This window comes from Phacochoerus africanus, chromosome 2 (genome assembly GCF_016906955.1).
Source record: "Phacochoerus africanus isolate WHEZ1 chromosome 2, ROS_Pafr_v1, whole genome shotgun sequence".
Classification (NCBI taxonomy): domain Eukaryota; kingdom Metazoa; phylum Chordata; class Mammalia; order Artiodactyla; family Suidae; genus Phacochoerus; species Phacochoerus africanus.
Genome location: NC_062545.1, coordinates 155,986,767 through 156,005,470, shown reverse-complemented (window position 1 = coordinate 156,005,470; position 18,704 = coordinate 155,986,767). Strand labels below are relative to the sequence as shown.

Here is an 18,704-nt window from a genome sequence, read left to right as displayed (position 1 = left end):
TTTACAGCAAAATCCTTGAAAGAGATGTATTAATTTATCTTCACAATCTTCATTCTCTCTCTAATCACAACAGTGATATTTCTGACCAATGGGAAAGTTATCAAGGTCACAAATGTTCCCCACACTTTTAAAGCCAGTGGTCCAACCTTTGTCTTCATCTTTCTCAAAATATGATAATAATTTGACACAGTCAGTCCCATTCTTAATTTACTCTCCAGAAAAATCATTGTTTATTGGGTTTCACCTTCATCTTGTTGACTTCTCTTCACGTCTTCAGTTCTACATGTGTGAGAATCCCCACAGTTATCCTCTCACTCCCTCTGTGCCCAACTCCACTCACTCCAGAGGTGATAATCATTAAGCTTTGTGGCTTTAGATGCCATCTATATGCTGACGGTTCTCAAGTTTTTATCTTTAAACCCACTTCTCTAGCTACTCCATCACTCAGGTAAAAAGGTTGGGTCATTTTGACTCTTCTCTTTCTCACTCCATATTAAATCAGTTCTCACATTCTTTTAAGAATTCTATTCCTAATATATCACAAATATTGCCACATATCACCATCCTCATAACCACCAGCTTTGTTCAAGATGATATTATTTTTTGTCTGTTCCACTAATTCAAGATGTTAATAAAAGGTGAATCTGAGGTACAGATTGTGGGAGGGTAGGCACAGAGACAACATGAGACTGCTTTCCTTTCACTCTTTAAAAGTTTTTTTTATTAATGTATAGTTGATTCACAATGTGTTAATTTCTGCTGTACAGCAAAGTGATTCAGTCAGACAGATTCTTTTTCATATTTTCCATTACATTTTATCATAGGTATTGAATATAATTCCCTATGCTATATAGTAGGACTCTGTTGTTTATCTAGTCTATATATAATACTTTGCATCTGCTAATCTCAAATTCCCTATCCATCTCTCCCCCTTGGCAACCACAAGTCTGTTCTCCTGTGAATCTGTTTCTGTTTTGTAGATAAATTGATTAGTGTTATATATTAGATTACACATATAAGTGATATCATATGGTATTTGTCTTTCTCTTTCTGACTTACTTCACTTAGTATGATAATCTCTTGGTCATCCATATTGCTGCAAATAGCATTATTTCACTCTTTTTTATCACTGAGTACTATTCCATTGTCTATAGGTACCTTTCATCTGTCAGTAGACATTTAGGTTTTTTCTCATGTCTTTGCTGTTGTGAATAGCGCTGTACGAACATAAGAGTGGATGTTTCTTTTTGAATTATAGTTTTGTCCAGATATATGCTCAGTAGTGGGACTGCTCCTATGGAAACTAGTTTTTTTTGAGGAACCTCCATACTGATTTTCACTGTGGCTACACCAAATTGCATTCCCACCAACAATGTAGGAGTGTTCCTGTTTCTCTATGCCCTTTCCAGAATTTGTTGTTTATAGATTTTTTTTTTCATGGTCATTCCGACTGGTGTTAGGTGGTACCTCATTGTAGTTTTGATTTTCATTTTTCTTATAATTAGCAATTTGATCATTTTTTATGTTCTTATTGGCCATTTGTCTTCTTCGGAGAAATGTCCATTTAGGTCTTCTGCCCATTTTTTGACTAGTTTTTTTGTTTGTTTGTTTTCGTCTTTTTGCCTTTTCTAGGGCCGCTCCTGCGGCATATGGAGGTTCCCAGGCTAGGGGTCGAATAGGAGCTGTAGCTGCCGGCCTATACCAGAGCCACAGCAACACGGGATCCGAGCCACGTCTGCGACTTACACCACAGCTCACAGCAATGCTGGATCCTTAACCCAATGAGCAAGGCCAGGGATCGAACCCGCGACCTCATGGTTCCTAGTCGGGTTCATTAACCACTGCACCATGACGGGAACTCCTTGACTAGTTTTTGTGGTTGGTGTTGAGTTGTCTGAGCTGTTTGTATATTTTGAAAATTAAGCCTTTATCATCATATCATTTGCAACTATTTTCTCCCATTCTGTAGATTGTCTTTTCATTCTGTTTATGATTTCCTTTGCTGTATAAAAGCTTGTAAGTGATTAGGTCTGTTTGTTTATCTTTTTAGGGCCACACCAGCAGCATAAGGAGGTTCCCAGGCTAGGGGTCGAATTGGAGCTATAGCTGCCAGCCTACACCAGAGCAATGTGGGATCCAAGCCACATCTGTGACCTACACCACAGCTCACAGCAACGCCAGATTATAACCCATTAAGTGAGGCCAGGGATTGAACCATGTCCCCATGGATCCCCATTTGTTTACTTTTGCTTTTATTTCTTTTGCCTTAGGAGATTGACCTAAGAAAACATTGGTACAATTTATGTCAGAGAATGTTTTGCCTATGTTCTCTCCTAGAAATTTTACAGTGTCATGTCTTATTTAAGTCTTTAAGCTATTTTGAGTTTATTTTTGTGTATGGTGTGAGGATGTATTCTAACTTCATTGAATTATATGTGACTGTCCAACTTTCCCAGCACCACTTATTGAAGAGACTTTTTTCCACTGTACATTCATGCCTCCTTATTCAAAGATTAATTGACTGTAAGTGTGTGAGTTTATTTCTGGTCTCTCTATTCTGTTTCAGTTATCCACATGTCTGTTTTTGTGCTAATATCATGCTATTTTGGTTACTGTATCTTCTTAGTATTGTCTGAAGTCTGAGAGGGTCATGCCTCCTGCTTTGTCGTTTTTCCTCAAGATTGCTTTGGCAATTACTGGTCTTTTATGGTTCCATATAAATTTTAGGATTATTTGTCCTAGTTCTATGAAAAAAATCATGGGTAATTTGATAGGGATCACATTAAATCTGTAGATTGGAGATCCTTTCGTGGCTCAATGGTTAACAAACCCAACTAGGTTCCATGAGGATATGGGATCAATCCCTGGCCTTGCTCAGTGGGTTAAGGATCCAGCATTGCCCTGAGCTGTGGTGTAGGTCACAGACATGGCTCAGATCCAGCGTTGCTGTGGCCATGGTATAGACTGGCAGCTGAAGCTCCGATTCAACCCCTAGCCTGGGAACTTCCATATGCTGCCAGTGAGGCCCTGAAAAGCAAATAATAAATAAATCTGTAAATTTCTTTGGGTTTTACGGCCATTTTAACAATATTAATTCTTTCGATCAAAGAGTATGGGATATCCTTTCATTTCTTTGAATCATCTTCAATTTTTTTATTAATGTTTTATAGTTCTTAGCATATAAGTCTTTCATCTCCTTGGTCAGGATTATTCCTAAGTATTTTACCTTTTAATGAAATTTTAAAAGTAATTGTTTTTCTACATTCCCTTTCTGATAATTTCATTGTTAGTGTAAAGAAATGCAACCCATTGAACCCTCCTGCACTGTTGGTGGGAATGTCAACTGGTACAGCCACTATGGAGAACAGTTTGGAGATACCTTAGAAATCTATACATAGAACTTCCATATGACCCCGAAATCCCACCCTTAGGCATCTATCAGGACAAAACTCTACTTAAAAGAGACACGTGCACCCGCATGTTCATTGCAGCACTATTCACAATAGCCAGGACATGGAAACAACCCAAATGTCCATCGACAGATGATTGGATTCGGAAGAGGTGGTATATATACACAATGGAATACTACTCAGCCATAAAAAAGAATGACATCATGCCATTTGCAGCAACATGAATGGAGCTAGAGAATCTCATACTGAGTGAAATGAGCCAGAAAGACAAAGACAAATACCATAGGATATCACTTATAACTGGAATCTAATATCCAGCACAAATGAACGTCTCCACAGAAAAGAAAATCATGGACTTATAAAATAGAGTTTTGGCTGCCTGATGGGAGAGGGAGGGAGTGGAGGGATCGGAAGCTTGGGCTTATCAGACACAACTTAGAATAGATTTACAAGGAGATCCTGCTGAATAGCATTGAGAACTTTGTCTAGATACTCATGTTGCAACAGAAGAAAGGGTGGGGGAAAAATGTAATTGTAATGTATACATGTAAGGATAACCTGACCCCCTTGCTATACAGTGGGAAAATTAAAAAATTATTAAAAAAAAAAAAAAGAAATGCAACCCATTTTTGTATGTTAATCTTGTATCCTGCTATCTTGATGAATTCATTATTCAGTTCTAGTAGTTTTTGTGTGGAATCTTTAGGGTGTTTTATATATAATAAGTCATTTCATATAATGACAATTTTACCTCTCCCCTTCCAATTTTGATGCTTTTTATTTCTTATATGATTTCTGTGGCTGACTTCCAATAATATGTTGAATAGAAGTGGTGAGAGTGAGCATCTGTCTTGTTCCAGGTTTTAGTGGGAAGGCTTTCAGCTTTTCTCTGTTGAGTATAATATTGACTGTGGATTTATCATAAATGGCTTTTGTTATGTTGAAATATGTTACCCTCTATAATCACTCTGATAAGAGTTTTTAATTAAAATGGATCTTAAATTTTATTAAATGCTTTTTCTGTATCTGTTGAGAAGATCTTGTGTTTTTTGGCTTTTCTTTTTTTTGCTGTGGTATATCACATTGATTTGCATATGTTGGGCCATACTTATGACCCTGGAATAAATCCAGATTAGTCATGGTGTATGATCTTTTTTATGTGTTGTTGGATTCAGTTTACCAATATTTTGTTGAGATATTTTGCATCTATGTTTATCAAAGGTATTGGCCTATAATTTGATTTTTTGGCAGTGTCTTTAGTTTTGGTATCAGGGTGATGCTGGCTTCATAGAGTATATTTGGGAGTGTTCCCTCCTCTTCAGTATTTAGGAAGAGTTTGAGAAGAATCAGTATAAGTTCTTATTGTATGTATGCTTGGTAGAATTTGCCTCTGAAGCCATCTTGTCCTGGACTTTTACTTGTAGCAAGTTTTTTATTACAGATTCTATTTCACTTCTAGTGATCAGTCTGTTCAAATTACCTATTTCTTTTTGATTTACTTTTCATGGCTGTATGTTTCTAGAAACTTGTCCAAAGTCTGGAGTCAGTTAAATATTTCTAGTGTTATAATATTTAACTTCGGTATCTATACTACTGAAGAAACTGCATTTCCTTTTAAATACTAATAAAAAATTAAATACTTTATAGCATATTATCCATTAGAAGAATATGGTCTTCTTTGGGAAAAAACCCTCAGTTTAAATAAATTACCTTCAAAAGGAGAAATACAATTGCATTCCTAAATTTAGAAATAGAGCTGTTTTATACAAATACAATAACTGCCTGTAGTAATGGAAAATTTTCACAAAATTCCCTGAATAACAAAAAAGAGTAAACAAATATCCCAGAATATTCTGAATTGTAGTCTTTAGCTAGTGGAATATTTCTTTGATGTTTACAGTTTATTTTTTTTAAAAACCTTAGAATTCTCTAATATATGAAATATCCATTGTCATTTTAATATAAACTACTTCAAGATATTAGTAGTTAAATCAATTTATATTTACCCAAATTTAGGAAAAGTTGGAACTCCAAAGACTTACATGATCTTTGTCTCATCAAGTAATTATAGAAACTCTTAAGTTGACCTCCCTATGTGAAATGTATTCACTTGATGACCTAAGTGTGAAAGGCTAATTAGATGTGTTGTAGCAAAGCTGTAAATATCCTGCTGGCCACCAATAGCGTTCAGAAATTTTTCCAATACATTTCCCACTTAATTTATATGCATTCAGGGCATGTTTGTTTTCATGTATTTGCTTACATAATAGTTCTTTATCAGGAAGCTACCTGTGCTAGAACAAGCACACTATTAGTGGAAAAAATATATATTATCTATAGATATACTTAGATGATTTGGACAGCAGCATTCCAACCTGGTAATCTTTAGAGCTATATTGCTGTGTCACAGTCTCAATGTGAGTAGCCTTCATTCTCCACCATGTTGGATGACATGCTTTCTCATTTATATGTAACTTATATGCAAGGAGGTTTGAGTCAGATATGTGAAGCTATTTGTCATACTATTTCTAGAAACTTCTAGCTAAATGCAAAGTAAACTAATCATGTTAGTACTCATCCAACTTGGAATATACTTCATTGGGAAAACATTACTTAAACCAGCAGTTCTCAACTGTGAATGTCCAAGACAATTTTTCTGGAGGTCTATGAGGTCAAAACTGCTTTTATAATAACTTAAAGATGTTTTTCACCCTTTTCATTACATTGACTTTGTATTGATAGTACAAAATAAATGACAGATAAATCTGTTTACAGTTGTTTTCCAGTGAGTCAGATTGTAAGCAGTGATTGTGTTCAAAGAAAGGAGCAAAGAAATACTTTGGAATCTGAATGTTACTCTAGTGAAAGAATGTTTATGCTCTTCTCATTGGTTTTCCTATGTGCAGAATTAGAATTCTATTTTAAGGAATGTGGCTTAACTATCAGTTTTCTATCTTTATCCCATCAGCACTGATATATGTCCTTTGACTTTTGTAATATTAGTAAGGCTATGATGGTAGTAATGTGTTGCAATTAAAGTAAAAGTGCACCAGCTTTATTTCCTATTTAGTGGAAAAATGTTTTCTTTATATTTCAATACTTTAGAAATTTTGTAAATCATGACTACATTTCCATTCACTCTTCCTTGCTGCTATTTAAAATAGCTTAACAGTGATGATAGGGAACAATCTTAAGTTGATCATGAACTTATTTTTACTAGGAAATATGTAAAATTAAATATTTAAATATTTTACTCTATTTTAAACACATCTTAATGTGCTGTCAACTTTTTTTTTTTCTTATATTGAACAGTTCAGCTGCTACTCTAACTACGGGTTATTTTAGTCATCAAAATTAGAGAAAGTTAAAGTTTCTTGGTGAAGAGATTTCTGAAAACATTGCCCAGTTACAAAATAATAAAAATTATAGTGGACAGTTATAGAACTTTGGAATTCAGAAGCATAAATATAATTCAACCAATAATGAGGTGCCCATTTCTGTTTCAGGAATATGTTTTAGAAACATTGCACTTTTGGAATCTCTTCTAGTTCTTTAAAACTTCAGTAAGAATGTGACCGGTAACCATGTTTATAGGTTATGTCTGCATAAGTTGATACAGAAGTCAGTATCAACTTCCTCTTTAAAGGAAGTATGTATATTTTAATTATAAAGTTTCTATTTAAATCTTATTCAATCAAGGATTTCATTTGTTTTGTCTTACTTTCTACCCCAGGAAAGCAACCCATAGAAATGTATTTAGGTGACTGTGACCTAAACAGTCTCTATCATGGAGAAATTGTGGGATATTACATATGTTTTTGTCGTTTCAGAAATTGTAATCAAGAAAGATATTTGCATCATAGAGGAAAACGTCTTCCTTTTATCATTGTAGTTACCCCTCTTATCATTATAGTCCTTTTTAGAAACTTATGGGTTCTCTTCTAAATTAAAATAACTGATTACTAGATTATCTAATGCATACTTTCTTTTGTGGGAAATTACATATTAGTCCTTTGATTTTATAAGGCAATCATAAAAATCACTCATTTTCACTTAATTTGTATTTCTTACTATATTTTTGTAGTCTCTTCATTTGTAAAGCATCTTTTTGAGACTTTTTTACTTACTCTTTTCATTAATTTTATTTTGAAAAAATGTTTCTCTTTCTAATTTTGGATTTCTAATTTTTAATACTAGCTTGAGCCTTAGTTCTAATCAATTAACCAAGAGTACTTACTAGTTTTTAAGTATTCCATTTGTTTCTAATGTTTTTTCATTTTGTTTTTTTTTTTATGTAGGTCACGTGGCTTTTAATAGGATTGCCATTTCCCATGTTTTATGAAGGTTTCACCTTATTTTTGTGGAAGCAGATTTCTCTAACTCACTAGCAGACCTACAGTGTAGCAGGCATTGTCTTAACAACTAGGCTGAGGTGCAAGAGTACAGAGTCACGCAGACAAATTTCCAAATCATGTTATAAGTAAAATTGAGGGTTTTGTACTGAATTCTTTTGTTCTTAAAGTTTATATTCCTTTAAGACTTATAATTCTAATCACATTTCATCTTTGCACTTCTGTAACTGATGTCTCTGAAATTTCTTTTTCTTTCGGTTAAACTAATGAGGAATAATTGTATTTTTTTATACAAATATACAACATTAGTTGGAGATTAAGCCTGGTGATTCAAGACCTGTGATAAAAGACTGAAATTTGGGACAAAAAATGGCAACATCATGGCAATATCATTTCTTTCATTGAGTTTCATGATGCTGAAATTCGTTCCAATATCCAAAGGCAAAGAGGCACATAGCCCAGTGCTCCTGAAAAGCTTCATTCTGAAAGCAGACATCTGTTGTGAGTTAATTGAGTAAAATAAAATAGAGAAGAAAGGATTGTTTGTTCCCTGGGTATTTTTGTTCTCTACTATTCAGCTTCTCAAAGAGGAAATTGGGAAATATGTACATAAATACAAGTGCTGTTGTCATGAAAATTACTATTTTTTTGACAATGTTTTGTCTTCCCTTTGATATTAGACAAGACATTATTATTCTCTGCACAAACACTTTAGCATACTAGCCAGGTGAATGCAACCTGAAGTTAGTTGTAATAAAGATTCATATCAATACTTTTGTGAGATACTGGTTACAAACTACATACCCTTAGCATTTTTGTCACACACCTTGATGAGACTATTCTACTATATGGAAATAGATAATCTATAGTTGTCTTTAACTTAGATAAAATTATCGTCAATCAAGAAGCCTCAAAATAAACAATCAAGATGCCTCAAAATAAACACTTGTAGTATTGCTGCCCCAGGTGATCCAGTGGAATCCTGAAGTATCCTCTCAACTACCAATTTGTCACATAATATCACTGCTTTGATTTTGCAGTTGCTATGGTACACTGAACAAATTCTCAGTATTAGTCCCTCAGGGCATAAATTAAGAATCATTAGCATTGTAGGATGTTAAATGCTTAGCTTCTACTGACCATGGTGCTGGTTTAATTTATTGAGAAGAAAAATAACTCTAAACTGAAAAAAACTGTTTAATAGAATGTATTGTATATAAATATCAGTAGCCACATGAGATTGCCTTGGTCAATATATCTTAAAGCAATGCCCATCTAATTTTTAAAGAATATTTCAAAACTTCATTATATAGAGATAAAGCAATGAAATATTCAAGATTCAAGTGATGCAATTATTTAAGATAACATTCTTATGATCTCTGGAATCATTGAATTTGTTCAATTGACTTAATTCCTTTGTAGATACCCTAGATTTAATTTTGATTTGGTTTAATATATAAATATTATAGCAATTAAATATATGCCATATTTACTCTTATTGTCTAAGTAGTCATTATTTTTTTTCATAGAGTTGTGCAACAATTACTAGAACCTAATTTTAAAACATCTTTATTTTCTAAAAAAGAAACCACATACACGTGAGCATTAATTGACCATTCTCCCTTTACCCTCAGCCCTGGCAACAACTAATCTACATTCTGTCTCTGTGGAGTTACCTCTTTTAAGCATTTCTTTCTTTCTTTTTTTTTTTTTTGTCTTTTTGCCATTTTTGGGGCCGCTCCCGTGGCATATGGAGGTTCCCAGATTAGGGGTCGAATCGGAGCTGTAGCCGCCGGCCTACGCCAGAGCCACAGCAACGCGGGATCCGAGCCGCGTCTGCAACCTACACCACAGCTCATGGCAACGCCGGATCATTAACCCACTGAGCAAGGGCAGCGACCGAGCCCGCAACCTCATGGTTCCTAGTCGGATTCGTTAACCACTGCGCCACGACGGGAACTCCTAGGCATTTCATAGAATCATAGAATACATGGACTTTTGTGACTGGCTTCTTTGACTTAGCATAATATTTTCAGGATTTATCCATATTGTAGCATGGATCAATACTTCATTCTTTGTATGGTCAAATAATACTCCATTTTATGAATATATACCACCTTTTTTCTTCATTTTCCAGTTGATGGATATTTGAGTTGTTTACCTTCTTTGGCTACTATGAATAATGGTGTTATGAACATTCATGTACAAACTTTTGTGTAGATGTATGTTTTTATTTCCCTTGGAATTGCTGGATCATATGGTAACTTTATGTTTACATTTTTAAGGACCTCTAAACTCTTTTCCAAAGTGGCTGCACCTTTTTACCTTCTCACAAGCAAAGTTTGAGGGCTCCAACTTCTCCACATACTCACCACCACATGTCAGAGTCCATCTTTTCTATTACAGTTATCGCTGTGGAGGTGAAGTGGTATCATACTGTGTTTTTTTAATTTGAATTTCCCTAAATATTAATGATGTTGATCATGTTTTCATGTACTACTTAGCTATTTGTACATTTCTTAGGAAAAATATCCATTCAGATACTTTGTCCATTTTTTTTTAAATATTGAATTGTGTTTTTTGTATATTCTGGATTTAAGTCCTCTCTTAGATCCATGATTTGCAAATATTTTCTCCCATTTTGTATACTGTCTTTTCAACTTCTTGATAGTTGCATTTGAAGTGTAAAACTCTTAATGAAGTCCAATTTGTTTTTTCCTTTGGTTGTGTTCTTGGTGTTTTGTATAAAAAAGAAACAACTTTGAATAATTCGATGCCATGAAGATTTGTTCCCGGAGTTCCCGTTGTGACACAGAGGTTAACGAATCTGACTAGGAACCATGAGGTTGCAGGTTCGATCCCTGGCCTTGCTCAGTGGGTTAAGGATCCAGCGTTGCGGTGAGCTGTGGTGTAGGTTGCAGACGCAGCTTGGATCCTGCATTGCTGTGGCTCTGGCGTAGGCCAGTGGCTACGGCTCCGATTGGACCCCTAGCCTGGGAACCTCCATATGCCACAGGAGCGGCCCTAGAAAAGGCAAAAAGACAAAAAAATAAAATAAAATATGTATATAAAAATTTGTTCCTTTAAATGGAAAGTACTTGAAGGAAATTTAGAAGCTAGTTTCATGAAGGATGAAAGTCATGTAAAAGTTCAATGACATAGGTATTAAAAGAGAAGGCCAGTAGGAAAATAAAAATTTGGTACTATCCTGAATTATAAGAGCATGGAACAGTTAATATGCTGTTAGAATGAGATCACATTTTTAATTTTGAATACATACATAGTAAGAATTAGCTAGAGTCCTTGAATATAAATTGTCCTATAATTTCTTTATAGGTAGCTGTAAGATATTATATTTAATAATTTGAAATCCTGATATTGAAAAATATATAGAATCAGGTAGCACAAGCTATATATATATAGCAAACTTCTCAAAAGGCAACCACTTACCATCAGAGATCACCAAGAAGTTTTAGCAAAATGTTCCTCTTGATTTTAATGTTTCTTCAGGTAAAGAGCCCATTGTGGTATAACCTTTAATAAAATAGTTCAGAATATTTCAGTTCCAATTAAAAAATCTGAGCAAAATTAGTCTGTAATGATTATTCGAAGCCTGCAAGTTGGTATGCCCACTTACTCCTTACAGAGACTATGTATTAGATGAGTTGGGTTTAGAGAATTTGTGAACAGGACACTTATCTGAATTTGTGCCACAGTTGCTCATTACCTTAATCAAGTTCTGACCTGGAGAGATTCTAAAGACACTCCACTGTGGATTCCCTGGAGCAGAGCTGGAGCAGATTGGCCAGAAGGAGTTGCCAGAAAACTGGATGCTAAACAAGTCACTGCTATTTCTGTGACAGGAAGGGGTCCTGCTCAATTGCTAATAGACATATCAAAACTGATTATCAGTGGTGCCCATTCATATTTAGATAAGGATTTATAATAAAAATAAAAATGGGCTTACATGCTATTGCCTGCAGCATCTAACAGGCTTTCCTTTTCTAGTTTCTTATATCATTTTATTTTCTTTTCAATGATGGAAATTAATATTTTCCAGGAATTACAAGTCCTTTTTAGCTGAAGTCATTGTCTCCATATCCCCAAGTCTTAGACTCTCACTGAGACCTTATTATATTTCCAGTTTGATCAGATGATAATCCATCGTCTAAACATTTTTCTTGAATCATAAATTTTAGGGAATCTATTCGTATTTCAGCCAGACTGGCTGGGGCCTTCCCAGAGCAGCAATGGGAACAAAGCAGTTATTCTGTTCTCAACAGCAAATATTGAACTGGATTTATCTGGCATATGAAAGTTTTAGGACACTACTGATGTAGAAATTTTCAAATTATGACCTTCTTTCTTGGCAAAGACATTTAACAAAAATGGAAGGGCATCTGTTGCTCTAGCCTACCCAGCATCCATTTATTCTTTTTTTTTTTTTTTTAACATGCAAGCACTATTCTAAGCCCTTGAAATGAATATTCCTTCTGCACAAAATTTGCATTCCAGTGAGAAGAGAGACGAGACAGTTAATATATAAATCATAAGACTGTTAAAAAAAAGTTATTGTTCTTGCTTTGGATGCATGCAGCTTGCAGTATTGAATATGGTGTCTGGCCTCAGATTTCAATATGTACATAGAAAATGTTAATGAAAGTTAATTATTCAGATAAGTGTTGAAAGAAAGTTCCAGGAAGAAGGAATAGTCAGCCCAAAGTCCCTGATGGGAATGATCAAATAGAGAAAGAAACAGGATGATATTTGAGAGAACACTGCATACTGATGAAATCTTATGCTTCCTTGAGTAGGTGAAAGAAGATGGAGTCTGGTGCACAAGTGGGGACAAGGAAAGTGTCCTGTGTGTGTCTGTAGCACTTTCAAGAAGCTCATAGTCTTTGTGACATAGAGAGAGACAGAAAAAGACTATTATAATTTTGTTTAATAAGTTTAAGGGTAAAGATAAACAGAAATAGAAGAATATTTAAGGAAACTTAACGCTATCCAGACCAGGGTAATTGTACTGACATCTACTCATGGTGTGTTCCAAGGGCCAGCAACATCAGTATCACCTGGCAACTTGAAAAAAGGAAAAATCTTGAGTCCTGCTCAACACCAACTGAATCATTATTTGCCTTTTAACAAGATCCTAAGTTGGTGCTTAAGAATGTTAAAGTTTAAGAAACCTACTAGGAGCAGTCGTGGTCCATTCCAGAGAGAAGGGGGAATGTGGTGGAAGAAGGAAAATGAGTATCACTTACTACCACCGACCCACATTTTTCTGGCCTGTAAACTACCAAAAGTTCAGAGCAGCTGGAGAACAAAATGAAATCTGGGATTACCTTGGTAGGAAGTAATAGAGAGGAAAGGAGAGGAGGATTTGTGTGCTAATCTGGGTACAAGAAGCTACTGAGGGATTTGTCAAGTGGGGCGAGGTGATCAGAACTGGACATTAGCCAGATCTCTGAGGAAAGGCCTGAAATATAGCTTGGGCATGTTCCATTGCAAATGTAGAATCCTTAAAGTTAACTTAAAAGCTCATTTACTTTTCATTGTAAGTTTTATAAAAATTTAACACATATTTAGAAAAATATAACACTTCCACCAGTTTTTTGTATTATTTCTGTTTTTTCTTTGTTATTTTACATTTTAAAAAATATCATGCATTACTCACAATATTGTGGGCATTCTTTCCAAAGTTAAATAGCAAAAAATAGCATTTGATATCTAATTAAACATTTTAATATCTACAAAATGTTCTATCAGAGTGATGGACTATAATTAAACATAAAACTTTCAGTCACCATTCAGGTCAATTTGACTTTTTCATGAATATGATGAAAAATATTTGTGCAAAAAGAGCTTTTAGGTATCTCTGATTTCATTTTTCTGATGTTTCAATACATGATGAATCTTTAAAAACATTAATGTTAAATTCAAGACTTTTGGTATACATTTCCAAAATGCATTACAAAGTTTATTCCAATTATTCCAATTTCAAATATAATAATTTTTATTTAAGTATCATACTCTACACAAACTCTTTTGTATAGTTGTACCCAAAATATTTAAGTATCTAATAACAGCTGTCTGTGATTAAGCTAAGTAGTTATCACATATCCCATATGGGCGTTCCTATATTAAGATCCAAAATGATAGATACAATGAAAGATGAAAATTTATATATTGAAAAAGTACAAAAAGATAACACTTCTCCTCTATTTCTTAAATCATTCAGAAACTGCCCTAGGAACTGGTACTGTAATGCCAAGTAAGTGGAGTTTTTAAGAAGATATTTGAAAGAAGATGAAAATATGAACTAATCTGATATTCCAAAATATTAACTCATCATTATTAGCCTATTACATTATTCTTCTAGTTTTATCTTGATTTTGTATATTTAAGATCTTTCTGAAAATTAATCTTGAATGAGGCATGAATGTTCAGCATTCTGATTTGTCCCAAATAATGACATTGGATACAAGATTACATCTGTAATGTAGCAAAATTAGCCTGTATGCTTAGCTTACTAATTGTATAAGAACTTTTAAGTAACATATAGGATATATTTGTACTCTATTAAATACTTCTGTAACATTTATGTAACAAAATAGATAACATTCTATACATTCTATATATTGATTTGAATAACTAACTTCAAGTAAAATATGCTGTTTAAAATGCACCATAAACCTAATACATTAACAAATACATGCTACCTAAACACATGCAGAAAAAATTATATAGGATTTGTAAAAAAAGAAAAAAAAATCTGGTTCAACATTTATCCATATAAAGTAGAAACTAGGAGAAGTCAAGTCCACCAAAAACCTACACAGGTTAGATAGGGAAGAACTTTGATGGTAAGAAAGCAAACTTGGGTTATGGATATAAAAGTAATTCTATGAGGTATACATGTAAACTTGAGAATTGTCCATGTTCAAAAAATGCATTATAAAAATGTCTCAGTGTTTGACAAAATAAAGATAATATCTAGAGTTCCTGTCGTGGCGCAGTGGTTAACGAATCTGACTAGGAACCATGAGGCTTCGGGTTCGGTCCCTGCCCTTGCTCAGTGGGTTAAGGATCCGGCGTTGCCATGAGCTGTGGTGTAGGTTGCAGACGCAGCTCTGATCCCGCGTTGCTGTGGCTCTGGCGTAGGCCGGTGGCTACAGCTCCGATTAGACCCCTAGCCTGGGAACCTCCATATGCCGCGGGAGCGGCCCAAGAAATAGCAAAAAGACAAAAAAAAAAAAGATAATATCTGAGAGTTAATTTTGATATATTTTAACAATGTTCACCCCATGGGCACAAGTAATTGATGAAAAAAGCTTAGAGAATGATAATTACCACATGAGGGTATGAGGAAAAATAGCTTTTCCCTTGGAAAATAACAGCAACTCAACTCTATATAATTCCTTCTCTTGCTTAAAGTGATTTAACCTGAATAACACTGGCCAAGGCATCAGAGAATTGGGATCAGGTTTCATATTTAGCAGTAATTTGAGTCTGTACATGGTAAGAAAGATTTGATTACCCTTACAATGTAATTAAATACTACAACTATTAACTATTTGACTCTAGTGCCATAGCTCAGCAGTCTGCTTGGAGAGACAAGATTTTTGTCCTGAAGCTGCAAAGGCATGAAAATATCCATAAAATTTTGAAATGTTCAATTGGAGGAATACAGTTGTTAGAAATTTTTTGTGGAAGAGAAACCGATGAAACTATCTAAACCTACCCCATAGAATGTCCACTCAGGCTGAATGACTTGGCCACTTAATTAAACACCTAATAAAATGTGTTTCTATATAGAAAAATAAACTTGGATATTTACCTCACATTGTGTGTAAAAATTCAGCTTGGTCTAGGACTTAAATGAAAAATACAAAATTGACAAATTTGAGTTAAAAATACAGGTTGATATTTCTCTAAACTTTGAGTAGGGAAGTAATTTTTACCATTATTAAATACATGTTAATCATAAAAGAAAATAAATTTAATAAAATAACCATCTAAAGATCTCCTAAGTAATGGAAAAATAAGTTATGAACTCATTAATACTTGAAGACACTTGAAACACAATTGACAAATGGCTAGTATTGAGATTATAAAATAAGCACATACAGATAAAAAAGAAAGGGAAAAGGTCCCAACAGAGTAATGAGCAGAAGGTCTGAATAGGCACAAAAGAACAAGAGCATTGAACAAATAAAAATAAAAAGAGGTATCAAACATAACTTACTGATGAAGGACTGGCAAACATTTTAATATCTCACAACATCAAGTACTGGCAAAGATGTGCCCAATCAGGTTCTCATATAATTGCTTTTGGGAGGCAAATTATTTTTATAATATAAAGCCAAAATATCTCCCAAAATGATTAAACATTAAAAAATATAAGCTGGCATTTCTCTTCCTAGATATGTCTCCAGAGACTACTTTGTACATATGCATCAGAAGACATGCACAAGAATGTTCAGAGCAGCTAAAGGATCTGTGTAGAAATACACACACACTATTTACGCATATGTGTGTATATATATGTATATATATATATGGGCACATGTACATGCTACACTTAAATACATAGTACACACATGCAAATAAAACTATATATTTTCAAAATCGTGGGAATAATCATAAATTCCAGCACAGTGACTCATATAGGTGTGGGAACCAAGGATAGAAATGGGGGAAGAGTACCTCTATAGAAATATTTTCTCAAGTATACTAGAGTCCATGCAGATGTTTATTTTATTATTGAATATATGGACTAGTTCTATAAGTTAATATTCTCATATATTTATTCACATATACAAAATAAACTCTTGCATAAGAGTGTATCATGCAAAAACTAGAGCTTGTTTTCAGAAGGATTTTTTTTATTTCAATCATCTTAACTGAAGCATTTTCTATTTTGTTTTCAGCTTGGTGATTTTCTGAATCAGATCCACAAGCTCCAGATATCTTTGGATGAACAGCAAGGAAGAAATGAAAACTTGGAAATTAAACTAAGGTGCTTACAAACCTGGTAGTTATTTCACAAAATGTGTCAAATTTAAGATTGGGACCTTAGATAAGGAAAACTTGAGGTCCTTTTTTCCTATTTTCTTAAATATCCACAATATATTATTTCTGTTAATGGGAAATATTAATGAAAAAAATTTACAGACATTAAATACTTAAATTTATGGGTTTCTTAGCTCATTATTTTTCCCCAATAAGCATTACATGTTTTGATAAAGATAATTTAAATATCACTTAAAAACAACTTTAGCTCTAAAGATATCAAATTTCTGAAAGACAGAAGGAGCTTTCAAAATATATTTCACCTAGAACTGAAAGAGTTATAATGTCTGAAGGAAAATATAATTTGTAAACCATACAGTTTGCTGTGTAGTAGACAAGAGAATCACTGTACATGAGAAAAAGTAATGGGTTAAATAACTGACAGACAAAAAAACACACATGCACAAGTCTGTGTGGTAGGCGTAACATGTGCGAAAAATTTTTTCACCCAGGGAGGAAACAAAAAATTTGGTATAATTTTTCCTACAAGGCAAAAGTAGGCAGAAATGTCAAATGATATGACTTGTGTTATAAGGAGACTGAAGGGAAGCAAGCTAAGATTTGTACTGCGATTGATATAAATACTCTCAGAAAAGTAGTATATCACTTGTGATTGAAGTTAAGGAAAAGTAACAAGCACCTCAGAAACCAAGAGGGCTTTCAGCCTTTTTCTGGATAGAGAGTTTGCAGTAAAGTCATAAAAAAGCCCACCAGCATTGGAGAGTAGTATCTTGGAATAAGTCAGGTAGAAATAAAGCTGTGGTTTCCTTTGAGTTGTATGAATAAAGCAAAGTGTCAAGTTGTATGTAGAGGACTATATATAAGACCTTTTTATATAGTATAGTTTACTGCTTCACATTTAAGTTTAGTTTTCAATGTAAAGAAATTTACTTTAAAAAAAAAACACTATATATAATCTTACATAGCTCTTTCCAAATGAATTAGACTTGTCAACTTCAACTCAGTCAGTATCTCTCTGGTCTTCTTCCTTTCCCTGTTGCTAGGAAAAAGGAAAATTCACTAACAGTTAATAGAGCAAGCTTAATCTCACTGATAATCCAGCTTGCTTCATGTAGAGGTGGCTGGGGTTACTCTTCCAGCTGCATTCCAGAGAGGTCTCTGGGGCCAGAAGGTCCAAATGATCTCACTTGTATATCTCATACCTCAGCTGGGGTGAGAAATGGCAGTTGCTTGGTGGGGCTCTTCCTTGCCCTTAGAAATCACTCCAGGGAATCCCATAATGCCTCTTCCTCCAGATTCTACTGATCAGAGCCTATGGCAGATCAGTAGGCCACCCCAGATTCAAGAGGTGAGCAAACTGACCCCATGGAAAGAACTGTGTATATATGTATATGTATAGGACATCCTAGAAGTTGTTGTCATCATTTGCAGACAAAGCAAATACAACAAATGCAGTAACTTCTCTCTCTCTCATTTTTTTCCTTTTAGGGCCGCACCCATGGTATGTGGAGATTCCCAGGCTAGAGGTCAAATTGGAACTGTAGCTGCCGGCCACAGCCACAGCCACAGCCACAGCACTGTGGAATCCAAGCAGCGTCTATGACCTCTACCAGAGTTCACAGCAATGTCAGATCCCTGACCAACTGAGTGAGGCCAGGGATGGAACCCACATCCTCAGGGATACTAGTTGGATTCATTTCCACTGCACCACAACAGGAAATCCAAATGCAGTAACTTCTGATTAGACTTTCCTTCTAGCCACACTCCTCCAGCTAAATCAGAGGATAAGCTTTGCTATTTACTACTCTTGTGACCTTGAGCTTGTTACTTAGAGTAGAAGAATATAATGCCCCCTTAAAGACTAAATCAAATAATGTATCTTATAAACATTGACCTAGCACATGAC

At 34.5% G+C, this 18,704-nt stretch overlaps 1 protein-coding gene across 1 annotated transcript in view; it reads left to right on the top strand.

The window, feature by feature from the left end:
* The window catches only part of CCDC102B (coiled-coil domain containing 102B), a 194,353-nt gene extending 177,512 nt beyond the window's left edge, over window positions 1-16,841 (top strand). The window contains exon 7 of the mRNA XM_047769476.1: window positions 16,696-16,841. Coding sequence (XP_047625432.1) covers window positions 16,696-16,803 — 108 coding nt within the window. The 3' untranslated portion in view covers window positions 16,804-16,841. The remainder of the gene's footprint in view (window positions 1-16,695) is intronic.
* The last annotated feature ends 1,863 nt before the right edge of the window (window positions 16,842-18,704 follow it).